Here is a 15,003-nt window from a genome sequence, read left to right on the forward strand (position 1 = left end):
CAAGGCAAAACAAACAAACAAACAAACATTACAGCGATTACACGTGGCTGAATATTATAAAAATATTTCACATGCTGGTAGATCTCAAGGACTCATATATGAGTAGCACTTATTACCGTAATATTTAATACAAAATACATACATATATGGTCTTTCCCCCTCCTTTTCTGTGCTCCCCCCACCACTTTATCTTATTTCTTTCTACCTCTCTCAACCTTCCTTTAATCCTTTTCATTCCAGTTCACTCGAAACTACTCTTACTCTATATCTTCCCTTTTCCATCTCCTTTAGCCTTCCTTTCATCTTTTACTTTTTGTACTTTGTTTAGATTTTAAAAATGAAAATTAGCATAGCTTTAAGAAGGGTACTATTAAATTAATACACATATATGTACGTGTATATATATATATATACACAAATATATATGTATATATATTTTTACCTGCCTTGACTAAATGAAAAGGAACTATAATTAAAAATAGCTCTGGTTTTAACACAGAAGAATACATATTGATTGGCTAACCTTACCTTAAAGTATAATCAAGATCACTGACTTAATAAACAAAGGAGATTATGACTCCACTCTAAGGTCATAATCTCCCTTTGCTTCATGGCAAGCAGCAATAGCAAAGAACTACCTACCTTTATAAAGCTTGGCATCCCAAAGCATTAACCTGCTTATGAGACAGGGATTCTCAGAGCCAGGTTCTCCTTCAAGGCATGCTTTGCAAAAGATCTGTCGAAAGTCACCTATAAAAAAATGAAGCCACAATTTTTATTCTTATAATTTCTCCTAAAAGTATGTTTCCTATAACATATAAGTATTAACATTAATCTTCCAACACTTGATGTCAAGAATAATTCTGTCAACATCAGAGTCAAAAACCAATATTATTTACAGCACCTGAAATACACTCCTGAAAATTAATCAAAAGATGTAAACCAGAAAAAGAGAGAAATCTTATTTTATATGTAATGACATTTAAAAAATTTTTTTAAAACGTATTTTATGAGAAATAAGAAAAGCAGGCTATATGCTTACTTGAATAGCTCATAATTTTGTTCATCCAGGAGCCAAGACGTAAAGCAAATTTCTGATGAGCCATAACCTCAGAGTGTAATACTTCTACATGAAGTGGATGTTGAGAGACATTTTCTGAATGACTCTATAAATGAAAGCATATTTAAAAAACAAAAACAAAAAACCTTGCAGTTCCAAATCTCTGGCTCTACATGCCTCAATCCTATCTTTACTTAGTATGTCAAACCACTTAAACAATATAGTTGTTCTACCTAGGCTCTAATAATGTGCATTTTTCTTAAATTTTCTCTGTCCCTAATCCAGAAAATTACCTTTATGTCTTCCTTTGCTTCCTGGCAAGCAGCAAAAGCACCTGCTTTAACAGCTCGACGACCCTAATTATAGACAAATATGAGAATTAAGTAGTAGAATGACAATCTCAATCAATAAGTAACATATAGCCCAGAGACCTAATGAGCTCTTAATTATTAATCATTTGTCGATTACTTAAAAGTCAAAAGCTGGGAAATACCTGGAAAATAAACATAAATGTTTAAGACCTTTATGTAGCTTCATAACATTCAATACCACTAGTAGAAAATTTCTATACTTTAAGATTTTGGATTTCCTGCCTGATAATAACAACTTAGGTTTACTAAGCGCTTGCTATATGTTTTAAATACTTCTCATGAACAAACCTAAAGTTCCTCAGCATTTGTTCTATAACACACTTGAGGTCCACTAGTGGATCAGAATCGCAATATTAATTATTAACATCATACTGCTGCTTCCACAATACTATACTCCTCTCAAGAACGGAATTAGGTTAAATATTCCTTCTATATACTTAGGAACACATTTTGCTTCAGATGGATATTAAATAAAAGCTGTGCCATAAATCAATAATATTCTAAAAATAGTTTTAATAAATGTTAAAACCTCAGAAATGATTAACTTTTCATAATTCATGCATTTATTCATTTATTCAATAAATAATTACAGACATAGACTAAAGTTGAACTGACATTCTTAACCATTCTTTGCCAAATACATTCAGTAACTTTCTAATTATTTAGAATAAAAGAGGTAAGTTAAAGTTATCTACGACTATGATATACACCAGAAAAATCAAGTTTTAACCAATTTACCAAGGCTATAATGAATAAGTGAAGAGGATGGCTGCGCCTAACACAATACTAAGGCACTTAGCAAGGGTTCTGTTAACATCTAACTTCCGGAAGTTGATGTAAGACAGCACGACAATCCAAATGAAGCTCACAAACCTCTTTATCTATGGCAGTAGTGTGCAACTGGGCCTCTGGGAGCTCACAGTCAAGAGCTCTTTGTAGACTGTATATGACATGGTCATATGAATGGTGTTCATCATTAAAAAGGACACAATAGTAGCTTTCATTTTTCTCCCTATTTAAAAAAAAGATATACATTTAGACACTGCAACAAATAAACAAAGGAAAATGTGAAAAAGAGGCTAAAATAATATATGACATCTATACTGAAGCAACACTGTGTATTTTCTTATATATGAGAAAATACCAACGTAATACTGAAATAGGAAATTATTTTAAGTGATATAGTGTCATGAAATTTTAAAAATCCTGATAAAAGTATTAGCTTTTCTATGCTTTTTCCTCAATTTTAAGAATTACTTCTAGATGTAAATTATTACTCTCAGTTTACTGACAGGATGTTTCTAATACCATGCTTAACTCTTGCTAATCTCCAAACATTTTTGGGGTCTTGTTCTAAATAATTTATGAGGACCTAGCAGCCACGTAACCTCATAGGAAACTAACTGCCCAGTTCAATACTGGCCTGGACCAACTACGAGGTTTTCTAGAACAGTATGTCTTTAGCCCAGGTCTCTTTATGACAAAGGGACATAGGCCTCGGACTCAGAACCTTCAAGCAGGCAATGAAAAATAGTAAGATTTTATTAACAGTTTTTATTGAATTTATTTTTGTTTTATCTTATATTTCTGGTTTTATAGTACATGTAAGTTTTTTTTTAAGTGTATATATTTAGAGTGCCAGAATTACCATTTAACTGAAGGACCTTATAAACACGTAGGTCACTTAAGCTTTTAATCTTATTGAGATGACAAGAAGAGTTTAATAGCTACATTTGAAAGTGGAGTGAGGATCTTATAAAATAACTGAAAACAGCTGTCATGGCTACACAAATTTAGATGTTATTATCAAACAGTTTACGATATGCTTTTACAATAAAATTATTGATCTTCCTATAACTGTGAGAGGCAGATTTTCTTAGGTCTCCTATAGCTTAGGATACAAAAGCTCAAAAAGACTTCTCCAGTGTCACGATGCCAATAAGCAGTGAGAAAGACTAGAATTCAGATCTGTGAATCTGAAGTCCAGTACTGCCTACATACACATGCACAGTCAAGTAACTCTCTTTTTAGACAGGCAGATTGCTAACCAAATTATGTTACCAACACAAAGTTTCTTAAAGGATTTAACTGATATTATCACGTATTTGAAATTAAAACCTTTGTAGACACAATCATTGATGACCCCAAGCAGTTTATGATCCAGCAAGAGTCAAAACAATACATTTAATGTCTTTATAAACTGAATGTCTTAATTCTCTCTCCTTCTAAAATAAAACCAAAAAATCCAGTAAACTCAAAGAAGAATGGTATTTATATTGCTGATACAATTTTGTGACCTAAGGTTACACTGATAAAAAAAAAATTCCCGCAAGGCCCAAACTGTATCTTCATATGAGGTCTGGAATTCCCTTTTGCATTTGTAAGTTAAGAGCAAATACTATGGTCATTCAAAGACTTATTCACGACTGTTAGGAATTGCTGGGTTTTGGCTTAAAGGTGTTAAATACCTCCAACTGAAATAATCCTAGATATGAAAGCATAGGGCAAAGGACTATCTCCTCATTTCCATCATCGTACTTTTATCATAAAGACCTGGGCTAAAGACACAATGTTCTGGAGAACCTTGAAGTTGGTCCAGGCCAGTACTGAACTGGGCAATTAGTTCCCTTCTGGGACAAGTGGCTGATAGGTCTTTATACATTATTTAGAACAAGACACCAAAAATGTTTTTTTCTTAAAAATCAGAAGCTCCAGATTATGCTCTTCTTTTGGTTTAACTTCTGTATAGTGCCTAGAAGAGCATCTCATATAAATGGACATTTTGGAAGTATTTCCAAGAGATAATTCTCTATAAAATTTTCATAATGATAATAAATTAAGCAGTAAATAATAACAAAAAACATTTTTCCAAAACTTATTTTGCAATATAAACAATCACTGCTAAAACTAATTTTTGAAATATCTCCCCACCTTATCTGGAGTTCAGGAGGCAGTTTTTTCTCCTCTTCCCATATCGTCATTTCTACAATATATTTTATCACTGATGGGAATATTTTCCTGGCTTGGGCAATTACCTCTGCATTCAACGGACAACGTAAATTCTGTAAGAAAGTAGAAAAATATATACTACCAACACTGTATACAAATAAGTGAACAAGGATGATAATGTTATTAATTTATAATTGTTTTAATGAATTCATTACACTATCTTCCAGGAATGAAACAAGTTGACCTCAAAAGGGTTGCTATTCATATCAGTTTAGCTTAACTCCTGTGGCCAAGTTGGTGTTACAGATAACAGAAAGATAAGGAGACAGAATCTTTTAGTAATGTTCTCCCTTATGAATGTTCTCCACCTTTTTGAGTAACCTATTGATGATAATATTAGAGAACTACTGGTCATCTCGTATAGCTTACGAAAATCTTTTCATAATTTATTTCAACTGATTCCCATAGCTACTCTGTAAGAAAGGCAGAGAATTAATGACATTTAAAAGATAAGGAACCTATCCATGGTCAAAGTGCCTGTAAATAGTAGAAGCAAGACTAAAACCTGGGTCTTCTGACACCTATAAAAACAGTTCTTTTCGTTATAGAACACGATCTCTTTAATAGAAGGCTTGTTCAAACCTATCAGCTAAAAAATGCAAATTGAAACCACAATGAGATACCGCTTCACATCTGCTAGGGTGACTATAATCAAAAAGTCAGATAATAACAAGTGTTGCATATGTGGAGAAATCTGAACTCTTATGCACTAATGGTGGAAATGTAAAATGTGCAGCCAAGTTGGAAACAGTCTGACAGATGCTCAAAATGTTAAGCATAGTTACCATATAAACTAGCCATTCCACTCCTAGATAGCTATCTATCTAAGATAAAAACATGTCCACACAAAAACTTATACACAAATGTTCACAGCAGGTGTTATTCATAACAGTGAAAAATGGAAATAACCCAAATGTCCATCAATTGATAAACAGATAAATAAAATGTAGTCGATATCTATAAATGGAACATGATTTGGCCATAAAAAGGAATGAAATGCATGCTACAACATGGATGAACCTTGAAAACATTAAGGTGAAAGAAGCCAATCAAAAAAGACCACATATTATATGATCCCACTTATATAAAATGTCTAGAAAAGGCAACTCTATAGTAATAGAAATTCAATTAGTGATTGCCTAAGGTTGGGGAGTTTGCAAGAAATGGGAGTGACTGCTAATGGGTACAGGGCTTCTATTGGGGTGATGAAATGTTCTATAATTGATTGTGGTGAAAGTGCGTGACTCCCTGACTATAATAAAAAAGCACCGATTTGTACACTTCAAATGCAATGTAAGTTATAGCTCAATAAGCTGTTTAAAGAAAAGGTAAACAGGAAAAAAAAAAAAAAACATAGTAGCTCCTTAAGGCAAAAAAGAAAAAAATCCAGTAGAAATTCAGTATAAATTTCTGGGACATGTGATCAGTGCTGGTGAAGAACAGAGTTAATGCCTTGGCAGTTTGGGGAGAAAAAATAATCAAACAAACAAACAACGGCTGCCATGTTAAAAATACTAACTCTTCTGATCCAGAAACAAAATGTTTTTCCATTTATTTGAATCTTCTTTAATTTCTTTGAATAATATTTTAGTTTTCAGAATATCAATTTTATTCTTCTTTTGTTAAATTTATTTCTAAATATTTTATTCTCTTTGATAGTCGAATGAATGGAATTTCTTCCTTAATTTCATCTTCAGATTGTTCATTACAATGTATAGATATAAAAGTAATTTTTGTATAATCATCTTGCATCTATAATCTTGCTGAACATTTACTAGTTTTAATAATTTTTTAGTGGATTCCTTAGGATTTTCTATATACAACATCATGTCATTTGCAAACAAAACTAGTTTTACTTCTGCCTTTCCAATCTGGATGCCTTTTCTTTCTTTTTCTTGCCTACTGCCCTGGATAGAACCTCCAATACAATACTGAATAGATTTAGGAAGAGCAGAATCTTTGTCTTGTTTTTGATCTTAGAGGGAAAGTATCCAGTACTTTCCAGTGAGTTTTTCATTGATGCCCTCTATCAGGTTGAGGAAGTTCCCTTCTATTGTAAGTTTGTTAAGTCTTTTTATCTTAAAAGTGTGTTGGATTTAGTCAAATGCTCTTGCTGTATCTACTGTGATGATCATGTGGGTTTTTTTTTTTCTATTTATATGGTATATTATATTAATAGATTTTCGGATGTTAAACTATGTACTACATTTTGCATCATATGAAGCTCATTATGTCACATCATCTCATTATTTGTAATGATGCCGATCTCAATGACTGGTTGCAAATGATGACAGTATGATATTTCCATTGTAAAGTTTCTTTTTTCCCTTTATGACTAACTAGCAAGTAATCTGTGAGATGACAATTTAGAACCATGTAAATATTGTTCCTCATCGACTCGAGTTATTAATGGTTTTAGCATCCATTAATGATCTTGTCCAAATCATATATTGCCCAAGGGTTTACAAAATGTTGATTTTTCTAATTCTATTATCCCTTCTCTCTTAGCTAGCATTTGTCTAGAAAAAAAGACCTTTGCCTCTTAAACTGAAAATACTTGTTTACCATGAAACACAATTCCTATTTAAAATGCAGAATCAATGCTTAGTTTATTCCCTTAATTACCAATTTTTAGAGTAAAGAATTGATATAATAACCACAATCATGGTAACAACATTTGTTTATTTATTAGTTTTCATGGGCATTTCATTAGGAACTCATGAATTTTTATATATTCAGTATAAGTGAGTCAAATGTTGCAGTTATAATTTTTTTGATGCTCCTGCTGTCCGACTCTGGTCAAGCTGGGTTCTAGGCCCTTTTGACACAAATCCATCCTTACAAGCTTAACTATTCCCTGACAGATCTGGAATCTGGTATTTGTACAGCAATCCCTGATTTCTTTTAGTGAGGAATGGTACTTAAGAGATCAAAATCTAGGCCCTATGGGTGTTCACTGCTAAAGGTAATCCAGAAGAGTTTAAAAGGTACAAAAACTCTTTATTCTTTGAAATTTTGAAAAGAATTCTTCTGTGAAAGTATTTGAACATAGCATTTTTTAGAAAGTACTTCTTGTGACAATTTTCTGAATTTCTTCAATGGTTACTGGTTGTTCAAATTTTCTGTTTTTGAATAAACCATGGCACTATATACTCTTTGATAAAATAATCCATTTTCAAATGTATTTGCGCAGTCATAGAAAAAGTCTATAATTCTTTTAATTCCTTCTTTAGTATGATTATTTCCTCATTCTCATTAATGATTGTCTATATTTGACTACATTTCCTCACTTTTTTTTCTTGATTAGCATGTATAGTAAATAATGAATTTGTCGATTTTCTTTAAGAAAAGCAATGATTAAATTTATGTATCATTTCTGCTGTTTTCTAATTTATCACATTCTGCTTCTATCAATAATCACCTCCACTTGCTCTTTTAGGCTTACATATATACTTTTTCTTATCAAATTGACTGCTTAGCAAAAAGCATTCTGAGTTCATCTTTTCACTGTGAATTCATTTCTTCCTTAGAGAAGTAAAAAATTATCAAGTCCGTAACTTTTCTAGATTGGAATAAAACACCTTACATTTAAACATTAGAAAATAAAAATCAAGTTTCTCAAAGGAATTCAATTCAACCCATAAACATAACATTAATTTCTAATTTCATCAAGTTTAAACTAGTTAGCAATTTTTAAAAACTAATATTCTTACCTCTTTTGTAGTACCTGCTCTTCCAGGTTCATGATTTACACAAAAAGGGCCAGTTTTCCATGCCTCTGTGTCTCCACAGTCACAAAATCCTCCTCCAGTAGAAGTATGCATCTAATAAATGAAAAATAAGTTTGTCTTGATTTCAAAACATTACAAGGAAAGAAGAATGATAAAGATAATTCAAATTATAAATGCTCCCCAATAGTTCAACTTAAATTGCCTTTAATGTAATAAACTGGATATATCAAAAATCATTTTGGTTGGTTAGTTAACAACAACAACAAAAAGTCCTGAACACATAATTGCAACAAAAATAGACCTTCAAAATTGATAAAATTATGAAACATTCTAATTTTTAAATAACTTTTAAAATTTTGTACTAATAGAGAACAAGAAATTGTGAAGTATGGAAAAAAAAATATACGATACCCAGAATACTTGAGTAACAAGATTTTATGATTAAACACATTTATAAAAATCATTATAATGATATATAGTACTTAAGAAATGTATAAAGTATTTTCATCTATTTGATATCTAACAGCAACAAAAAGTATTTATAACATTTCTCCTTTGAGAGGTCTAACAAAAATAAATCTAAAGTATACTAATTCTGATAGAGAAGGATTACAATGGCCTGATTTTGAATCTTCCCCAAAACTTTCCCCTCCGAAACATACAATGAACAGGAAAGCAATAAAACTACACATTATCCATGTTTGCAGCACTACTAGGAGACAAAAAAATAAATACCATGACCTTCAAATGACTTGTTCCATCAGAGTTCCCACAGCTTATCACTTTAAGCTTGTGAATGTAGACAACTAGAGAGGGGAGCTTAAGAGACTCCACAAAAAAGAGAGGGGTACAGAGGGCTTAGATGAAGGAAGCACAGACAAAATTACATCCAAAAAGAGAAAGCCCAATGCTAAGAGACAAATTACTTAACACAGGTTGAGATTCGGTGGTTCATAGGAAAAGAGACCGAAAGTAAGCAGGACCAGAAGTGGCAACCTCAGAAGCATTGCTTTGGAAGAAAATCAAATACACTTAAAAATATGGTAAGTCTTAAAAGATGTGCCAGGATTGAAAAAAGGTAAAATTAAGAATCCTATAGAAATGAGAGAAACAGCACATGCCAAACCCTCCCCTCATTTCACCACTATCACCATCATCATCTATAAATTTCACAGAAGGCAAAACTGATAGGACATTTGTAAACCCTATCCATGAAATGAAAAAAAGAGAGAGAGAGAGAGAGAGAGAGAGAGAAAATAGACCATATCCATACAAAGTTGAATAAAACTGTAATGTAATATTCCAAACTAAATTATATTGCCTCACACAAGCAGAAATACAGAAACTAAGAACAGAAGTAGATCAAAATAACCAGGTTAAATAAAATGAAATTCTATTGAACTCAGGAAAAAAATCAGAAAACAAGAAAATCATATCAGAAATTAATTCTAAATTACAAAATGCCCAACATAATAGACTTGAATGGAAAAGTTAATAAATAACATTGAAACAAAGCAGGATTTAAGAGATGAAGTAAAGAAATACAAGTTTAGAGAAAAAGTGGTTGAAATAGAAAATAAGCATCAGAAAACCAACATAATTATAATCAGTCACCAAAAAAGAAAAAATCAAAACAATGGAACAGAGTTCACATTTAAAACTGTAATCTAATAAAATTTCCTGGGGAAAAAAAAAAGACCTAAATATATGCACTAAAAGGGCCCATGAGTAATTGAGAAAAAACTTACCCAGTATGAGCAACTCACGAATATACCCTACTAACACTACTGGACTTTAAAGACAAAAGTTCTGAGTCCTTCAAGCAAAAAGATGAAATGGCACAACATCAAGAAAATTGGAATGACGTCAGACTTCTCTCAATAACATATAAAACAAGACAATAGCAGAGCAGCATTTTCAAAGAAAGAAAATGCAAACCAAAGACATTATCTCCAACCAAGCTATGAAAATACAATTCTCAACATGTCAACTTACAGAACAATGTCCCCTTCCTAAGGAATCTACTTGAGCAGAGATCAGCAAACTTACTGTATGAAGGAACAGATAGTAAATATTTTAGGCTTTCAGGTCATAAATCTCTATTGAATTAGTCAATTCTGTGGTAGTACAGAAGCAGCCATAAACGATAAATAAATAAATGAGTATAGCTGTGTTTCAGTAAAACTTTACAGGTACTAAAAATAATTTCATATAATTTTTATATATCATAAAATGTTATATTTCTTATCTTTTATCCCAAACATCTGGAAATGTAAAATCCTCGCTTAACTTTTGGGCCACATGAAAATAGTAAGTAAGCCAAATATGACCCACAAACTGCAGTTTACCAATCCCTAGAGGATGAGCTTCATCTGACCAAGAGGTGACTGGAAAAACTTCAGAAAATGGACAGATGATGAACATTTTATATATTTAATTGTAGAGCTAAGAACAAATCCCAGGTGAAGACACAAATAGAAGAATGTAAACATTATATAATCTCATGATCAGGAAAACAACTAAAAAGAGAAGGAACAAGAAAGTAATGTAAGATCTTCAATTATTATACAGGTAATAGGAAGGAGTCAAAGATAACACTAAAACTGACAGACTAGATATAAAAAGTTAACTAAGGAAACTAAGGGCACTATAAAAATTAATACAGAGGTAACCACTAGAAAAGCGCTAAATTAGAATGTAAAAATCAATTTTTCTTCCTTCATATACATAGTAAACTAAAGAAATCTAGGCTCATCCATAATTACTAAAAATATAGGTATATCGAAAGAAAAGTAAAAGCGTAAATTTAGAATAGAGAACGCCACATAAGTTACAAAATCCAGAAGCACAAAAAAATCTGGTGAATTTAACAACATACAAATTTAAAATGTCAGTAAGACAAATAACTGCATAAATCAAGTTTAAAAGGCAGAAAACAGATCTTAAAAACTTAAACATACACTTAACTTATGGTCCAGCTATCTTACTCCTAGGTTACCCAATAGAAATGAAACAAATACCCACACCAAGAACAGTACTTGAATGCTTACAGCAGCTTTATTTAAAAGCTTGAAACAACCCAAATGTTCATTAACTGATGAATAGATAATAAATTGTAGCACATCCATAAAATGGCATACTACTCAGCAATAAAAAGGAACAAACTGTTGACACATGAGAGGATCTCAAAGGCATTATGCTAAGTAAAAAAAGTCAGACAGAAAATATTACATACTATATAATTACATTTATGTGACATTCTGAACAATGCAAAACTATAGGGACAGAGGTCAGATCAGTGACTGCTAGGAGCTGGGGGTAAGGGGACAGGAAACTGACTACAAAGAGACTCTAGAGAATTTTAGGGGATAATGTAAATGTTTTATATCCTGAGTGTGGTAGTGGTTACTGAACTATATATGTCTGTAAAACCTCATGAAATTGTATACTTAAAAGGGTAGATTTTACTGTATATAAATTGCATCTCAATAAATCTGACTTAAAAATAAAAGAATTTAAAAGCCAAGCAAAGAAAAAGTATTTGTAAAGTATAGCATAGTAGTAAGAAAAAGACAATAGAAAAATGAGTAAAAGATAGAAACAGGCAATACACAGAAGAAATTAAACATAGAATTAAAATATAAAAAGATGTTAACAATACTGGTAATAAGAGAAATGCTAATTTAAATAATCAAATTATTTTAATAATTTAAAATATATTTGAATAACAGGTCATCAAAAGTAAAAAAACTGAATAAAGTTTGGGGAGAGGTGTAGAAAATGAACATTCTTCTATCCTTTCAATGGGAATATAAATTGGCACAGCAATTCAAGAACAACATTTGGCAAAAATCTATCAAAATTTTAAATGCATATACTGTTCAATTCAGAAAATCTGACTCTAAATCTAGACTTAGGCATTCTTGAACACATATGCTGGTTTATATTAAAACAAAAATGTGTATCTATTCCAATATTTGTTGATCTGTGAAAAATTGAAAACAACATAATTGTCTAGAAAATGGAGATGGGTTAAATATATGATACATTCCACAAAGGAATACATACAGTAATTAAGTGTGACAAGAGAGTTATATGCATCGACATAGAATTATCCCTATGATATACTGTTAAGTTAAAAATAAGTTACAAAAAAAAATACAGTAGGATCCCATATATATACACATATACACCCTCTCTATAAACATATAAATACATGTACATGTATGCATGTTTATAAATACCTTAAAAAAGATCTGTAAGGACATACACTAAAGTGTGTTTAACAATGAAAATACAATGAGGCAGAAAGGAAACTATAATTTTTATTTATATTTTCTGTATTATTTAAATTTTTTAAAAGGTAAGTTTTATTGTATTGCTTACCTAAATAAACTTTTTTAAATGCTATTGTGTTTCAAAGACGATATATGTATATAAATTCTCATCATGTAAGATTATTGCAAGGTGACATTAAAAATAAACCCTGATAGTTATTTCTACAATTAAACCTTAGATCAGTTCTGTCTATGATTTAGCCCTTTTGATCCTAACACTTCAATAAATATTTGTTGAAAGCGTCTATATCCCAGGTAGTAAGACAGACAGAGGAGGCATAAAGTATATTAGACCTGGACTTTGTTCTGGAGATGGGGATGAAAGACACACAGATATAAATAAATCATTGCAATTTAGTAAATGAAGATAGAGGCATACACAGAAAAAGAATAGAGAAAAAGATGATTGTTAGTGGATTTTGTTTCCTCTCCAGGTTGACTCTAGAATGTATTTATTAAGAGTACGAAGGTTACAAGCTGGCCTGGTTTTTGGAATCAGCTTCCAAGATACAAGAAAACTCTAGGTTAGGTTAACTCAGCCTCTATTTTGGTTCTAGTTGATCAAAGTTATATTACTCTATCTATACTTGTTAGAATTTACTCATCACAACAAAGACCTTCATCCTATCAGCAAGGATGACAGCAAAAGAAACCAGCCGAAGACCTTATTCTTATTATCCAGAAAGATGGCAAAGCAGTAATGTAAGAGTATTCTACACTCATCATTCCAACACAAGCAAAGGCAAACAACATTAAGAACTATCAAAAATTTTCATTTCAATAGCAATGGAAAAATTATTTTAAAAGTCAGGTTCAGTTGAAAGGTTTCAGTTAAAAAGTTTCTGTAAAAGGTTTCTGCAGGTTCTGCAGGATTCTGCACTCCTGGTTGTAGTACATTTGGTATAATTCTTTCCTGAAGCCATTTGGCAAAATGTTCCAAGAACCTTTAAAAGTCCACTTTAAAAAATTAATCAACTTTATTTTCAGAGCAGTTTGTTTAAAGAAAAACTGAGCAGAAAATAGCAGAGTTCACATTTACCACTTCTTCCCCCAAACCCACAGCGCTTTCCTTATTATTAGCATTTTATATTAGTGGTATATCTATTACAAGTGAAGAGTCAATGTTTATACATTATTATTAACTAAAGTCCATAATTTACATTAGAGTTCTCTATATTGTACAGGATATACAGGATAGTCTAACTGCCCTAAAAATCCCCTCCCTATTCATCCTTCCATCCTTCCCATCACCTTCCCCTAGCTCCTGGCAACCACTGATCTTACTGTGTCCATAGTGCTGCCTTTTCCAGAATGTCATACAACTGGAATCAAAGTATGTAGTCTTTCACAATGGCTTCTTTCACTTTGCAATATGCATGTAAAGCCCAGTCATGTGTTTTTGTAGTTTGGTAACTCCTCATTTCTTTTTATTGTTGAATAACAGTCCATTATATTGGTATATTGAAGTTTGTTTATCTATCCACCTATTGATTCTAAGTTTTGGCAAACATGAATAAAGTTGCTATAAATATTCTTGTGCATTATTTTTGTGTGGACATACGTTTTCAGTTCACTTGGGTAAACATCTAGGAGCATGACTGTGGGATTTTATAGTTTGAGTACACTTACTTCTGTAAGAAACTGCCAAACTGTCTTCCAAAGTGGCTGTACCATTTTGCATTCTCACCAGCAACAAATAAAAATTCCTATTGCTCCATACCCACACCAACATTTGGATTCTGGCCATTCTAATAGGTGTGAAGTGGTATCTCATTGTTGTTTGAATTTGCAATTCCCTAATGAAATATGATGTTGAGCATCTTTTCAAGGGCTTATTGGCCATTTATGTATCTTTTGGTAAATGTCTGTTTTAGATCTTTTGCCCATTTTTTTAAATTGGGTTGTTCATTTTCTTATTGTTGAGTTTTAAGAGTTCTTTATATATTCTGGATACCAGTTCTTTATCAGATACAAAAACTTTCACCTAGTCTGTGGCTTGTCTTTTTATTCCCTGAAAGGTCCATGTTTCAGAATCCAGTAATTCCACTTCTGAGAACCTTATCCTAAGGAAATAATCCTAGATAAACAAAAGTGATTTACACATAAAGAAACTTACAGCAACATTGCTTATCATTAACAAGTGCTTTGTAATGGTGATGTAGACTGGTAGGCTTTAAATACTTGAAGGTAGTTTAGTGAAGAGTTTCCCAAAAATTAACAGACAAGTTATTACGGGTCCACAGAAACATCAGAAAAGAGAATGTGGTGAGCTCTTTTATAGAACTACATGTATGGAATTGAACCCATTTTCAATTTAGAAAAAAAAAGTACAGCTCGCTGCCAGCGTTTATTTAACATCATGCATAGGAATGCTATGTTTTCTAGGATTTTACACTTTCAGTGATTGAGAATTACTATATTTTATAAATAGAAATACCACTGCTAAAAACAGAATGATATAAATAGAATGATGTCATTTGTTTCCAAAGACCGAC

General features: G+C 31.7%; 1 protein-coding gene across 3 annotated transcripts in view; it reads right to left on the reverse strand.

Annotated features, from left to right (window-relative positions):
• Positions 1–15,003, reverse strand: part of UBR1 (ubiquitin protein ligase E3 component n-recognin 1) — a 108,204-nt gene that overhangs the window by 72,691 nt on the left and 20,510 nt on the right. For all 3 annotated transcript variants that reach the window (XM_016144950.2, XM_016144948.2, XM_016144949.2), the window contains exons 5-10: positions 8,154–8,264; positions 4,363–4,493; positions 2,305–2,443; positions 1,354–1,416; positions 1,043–1,166; positions 643–750 (exon numbers count right to left, since the gene is read on the reverse strand). In XM_016144950.2, the coding sequence (XP_016000436.1) occupies positions 643–750; positions 1,043–1,166; positions 1,354–1,416; positions 2,305–2,443; positions 4,363–4,493; positions 8,154–8,264 (676 nt within the window). The remainder of the gene's footprint in view (positions 1–642; positions 751–1,042; positions 1,167–1,353; positions 1,417–2,304; positions 2,444–4,362; positions 4,494–8,153; positions 8,265–15,003) is intronic.

The sequence above is a fragment of the Rousettus aegyptiacus genome, unplaced genomic scaffold (assembly GCF_014176215.1).
Source record: "Rousettus aegyptiacus isolate mRouAeg1 unplaced genomic scaffold, mRouAeg1.p scaffold_m13_p_3, whole genome shotgun sequence".
NCBI lineage: Eukaryota > Metazoa > Chordata > Mammalia > Chiroptera > Pteropodidae > Rousettus > Rousettus aegyptiacus.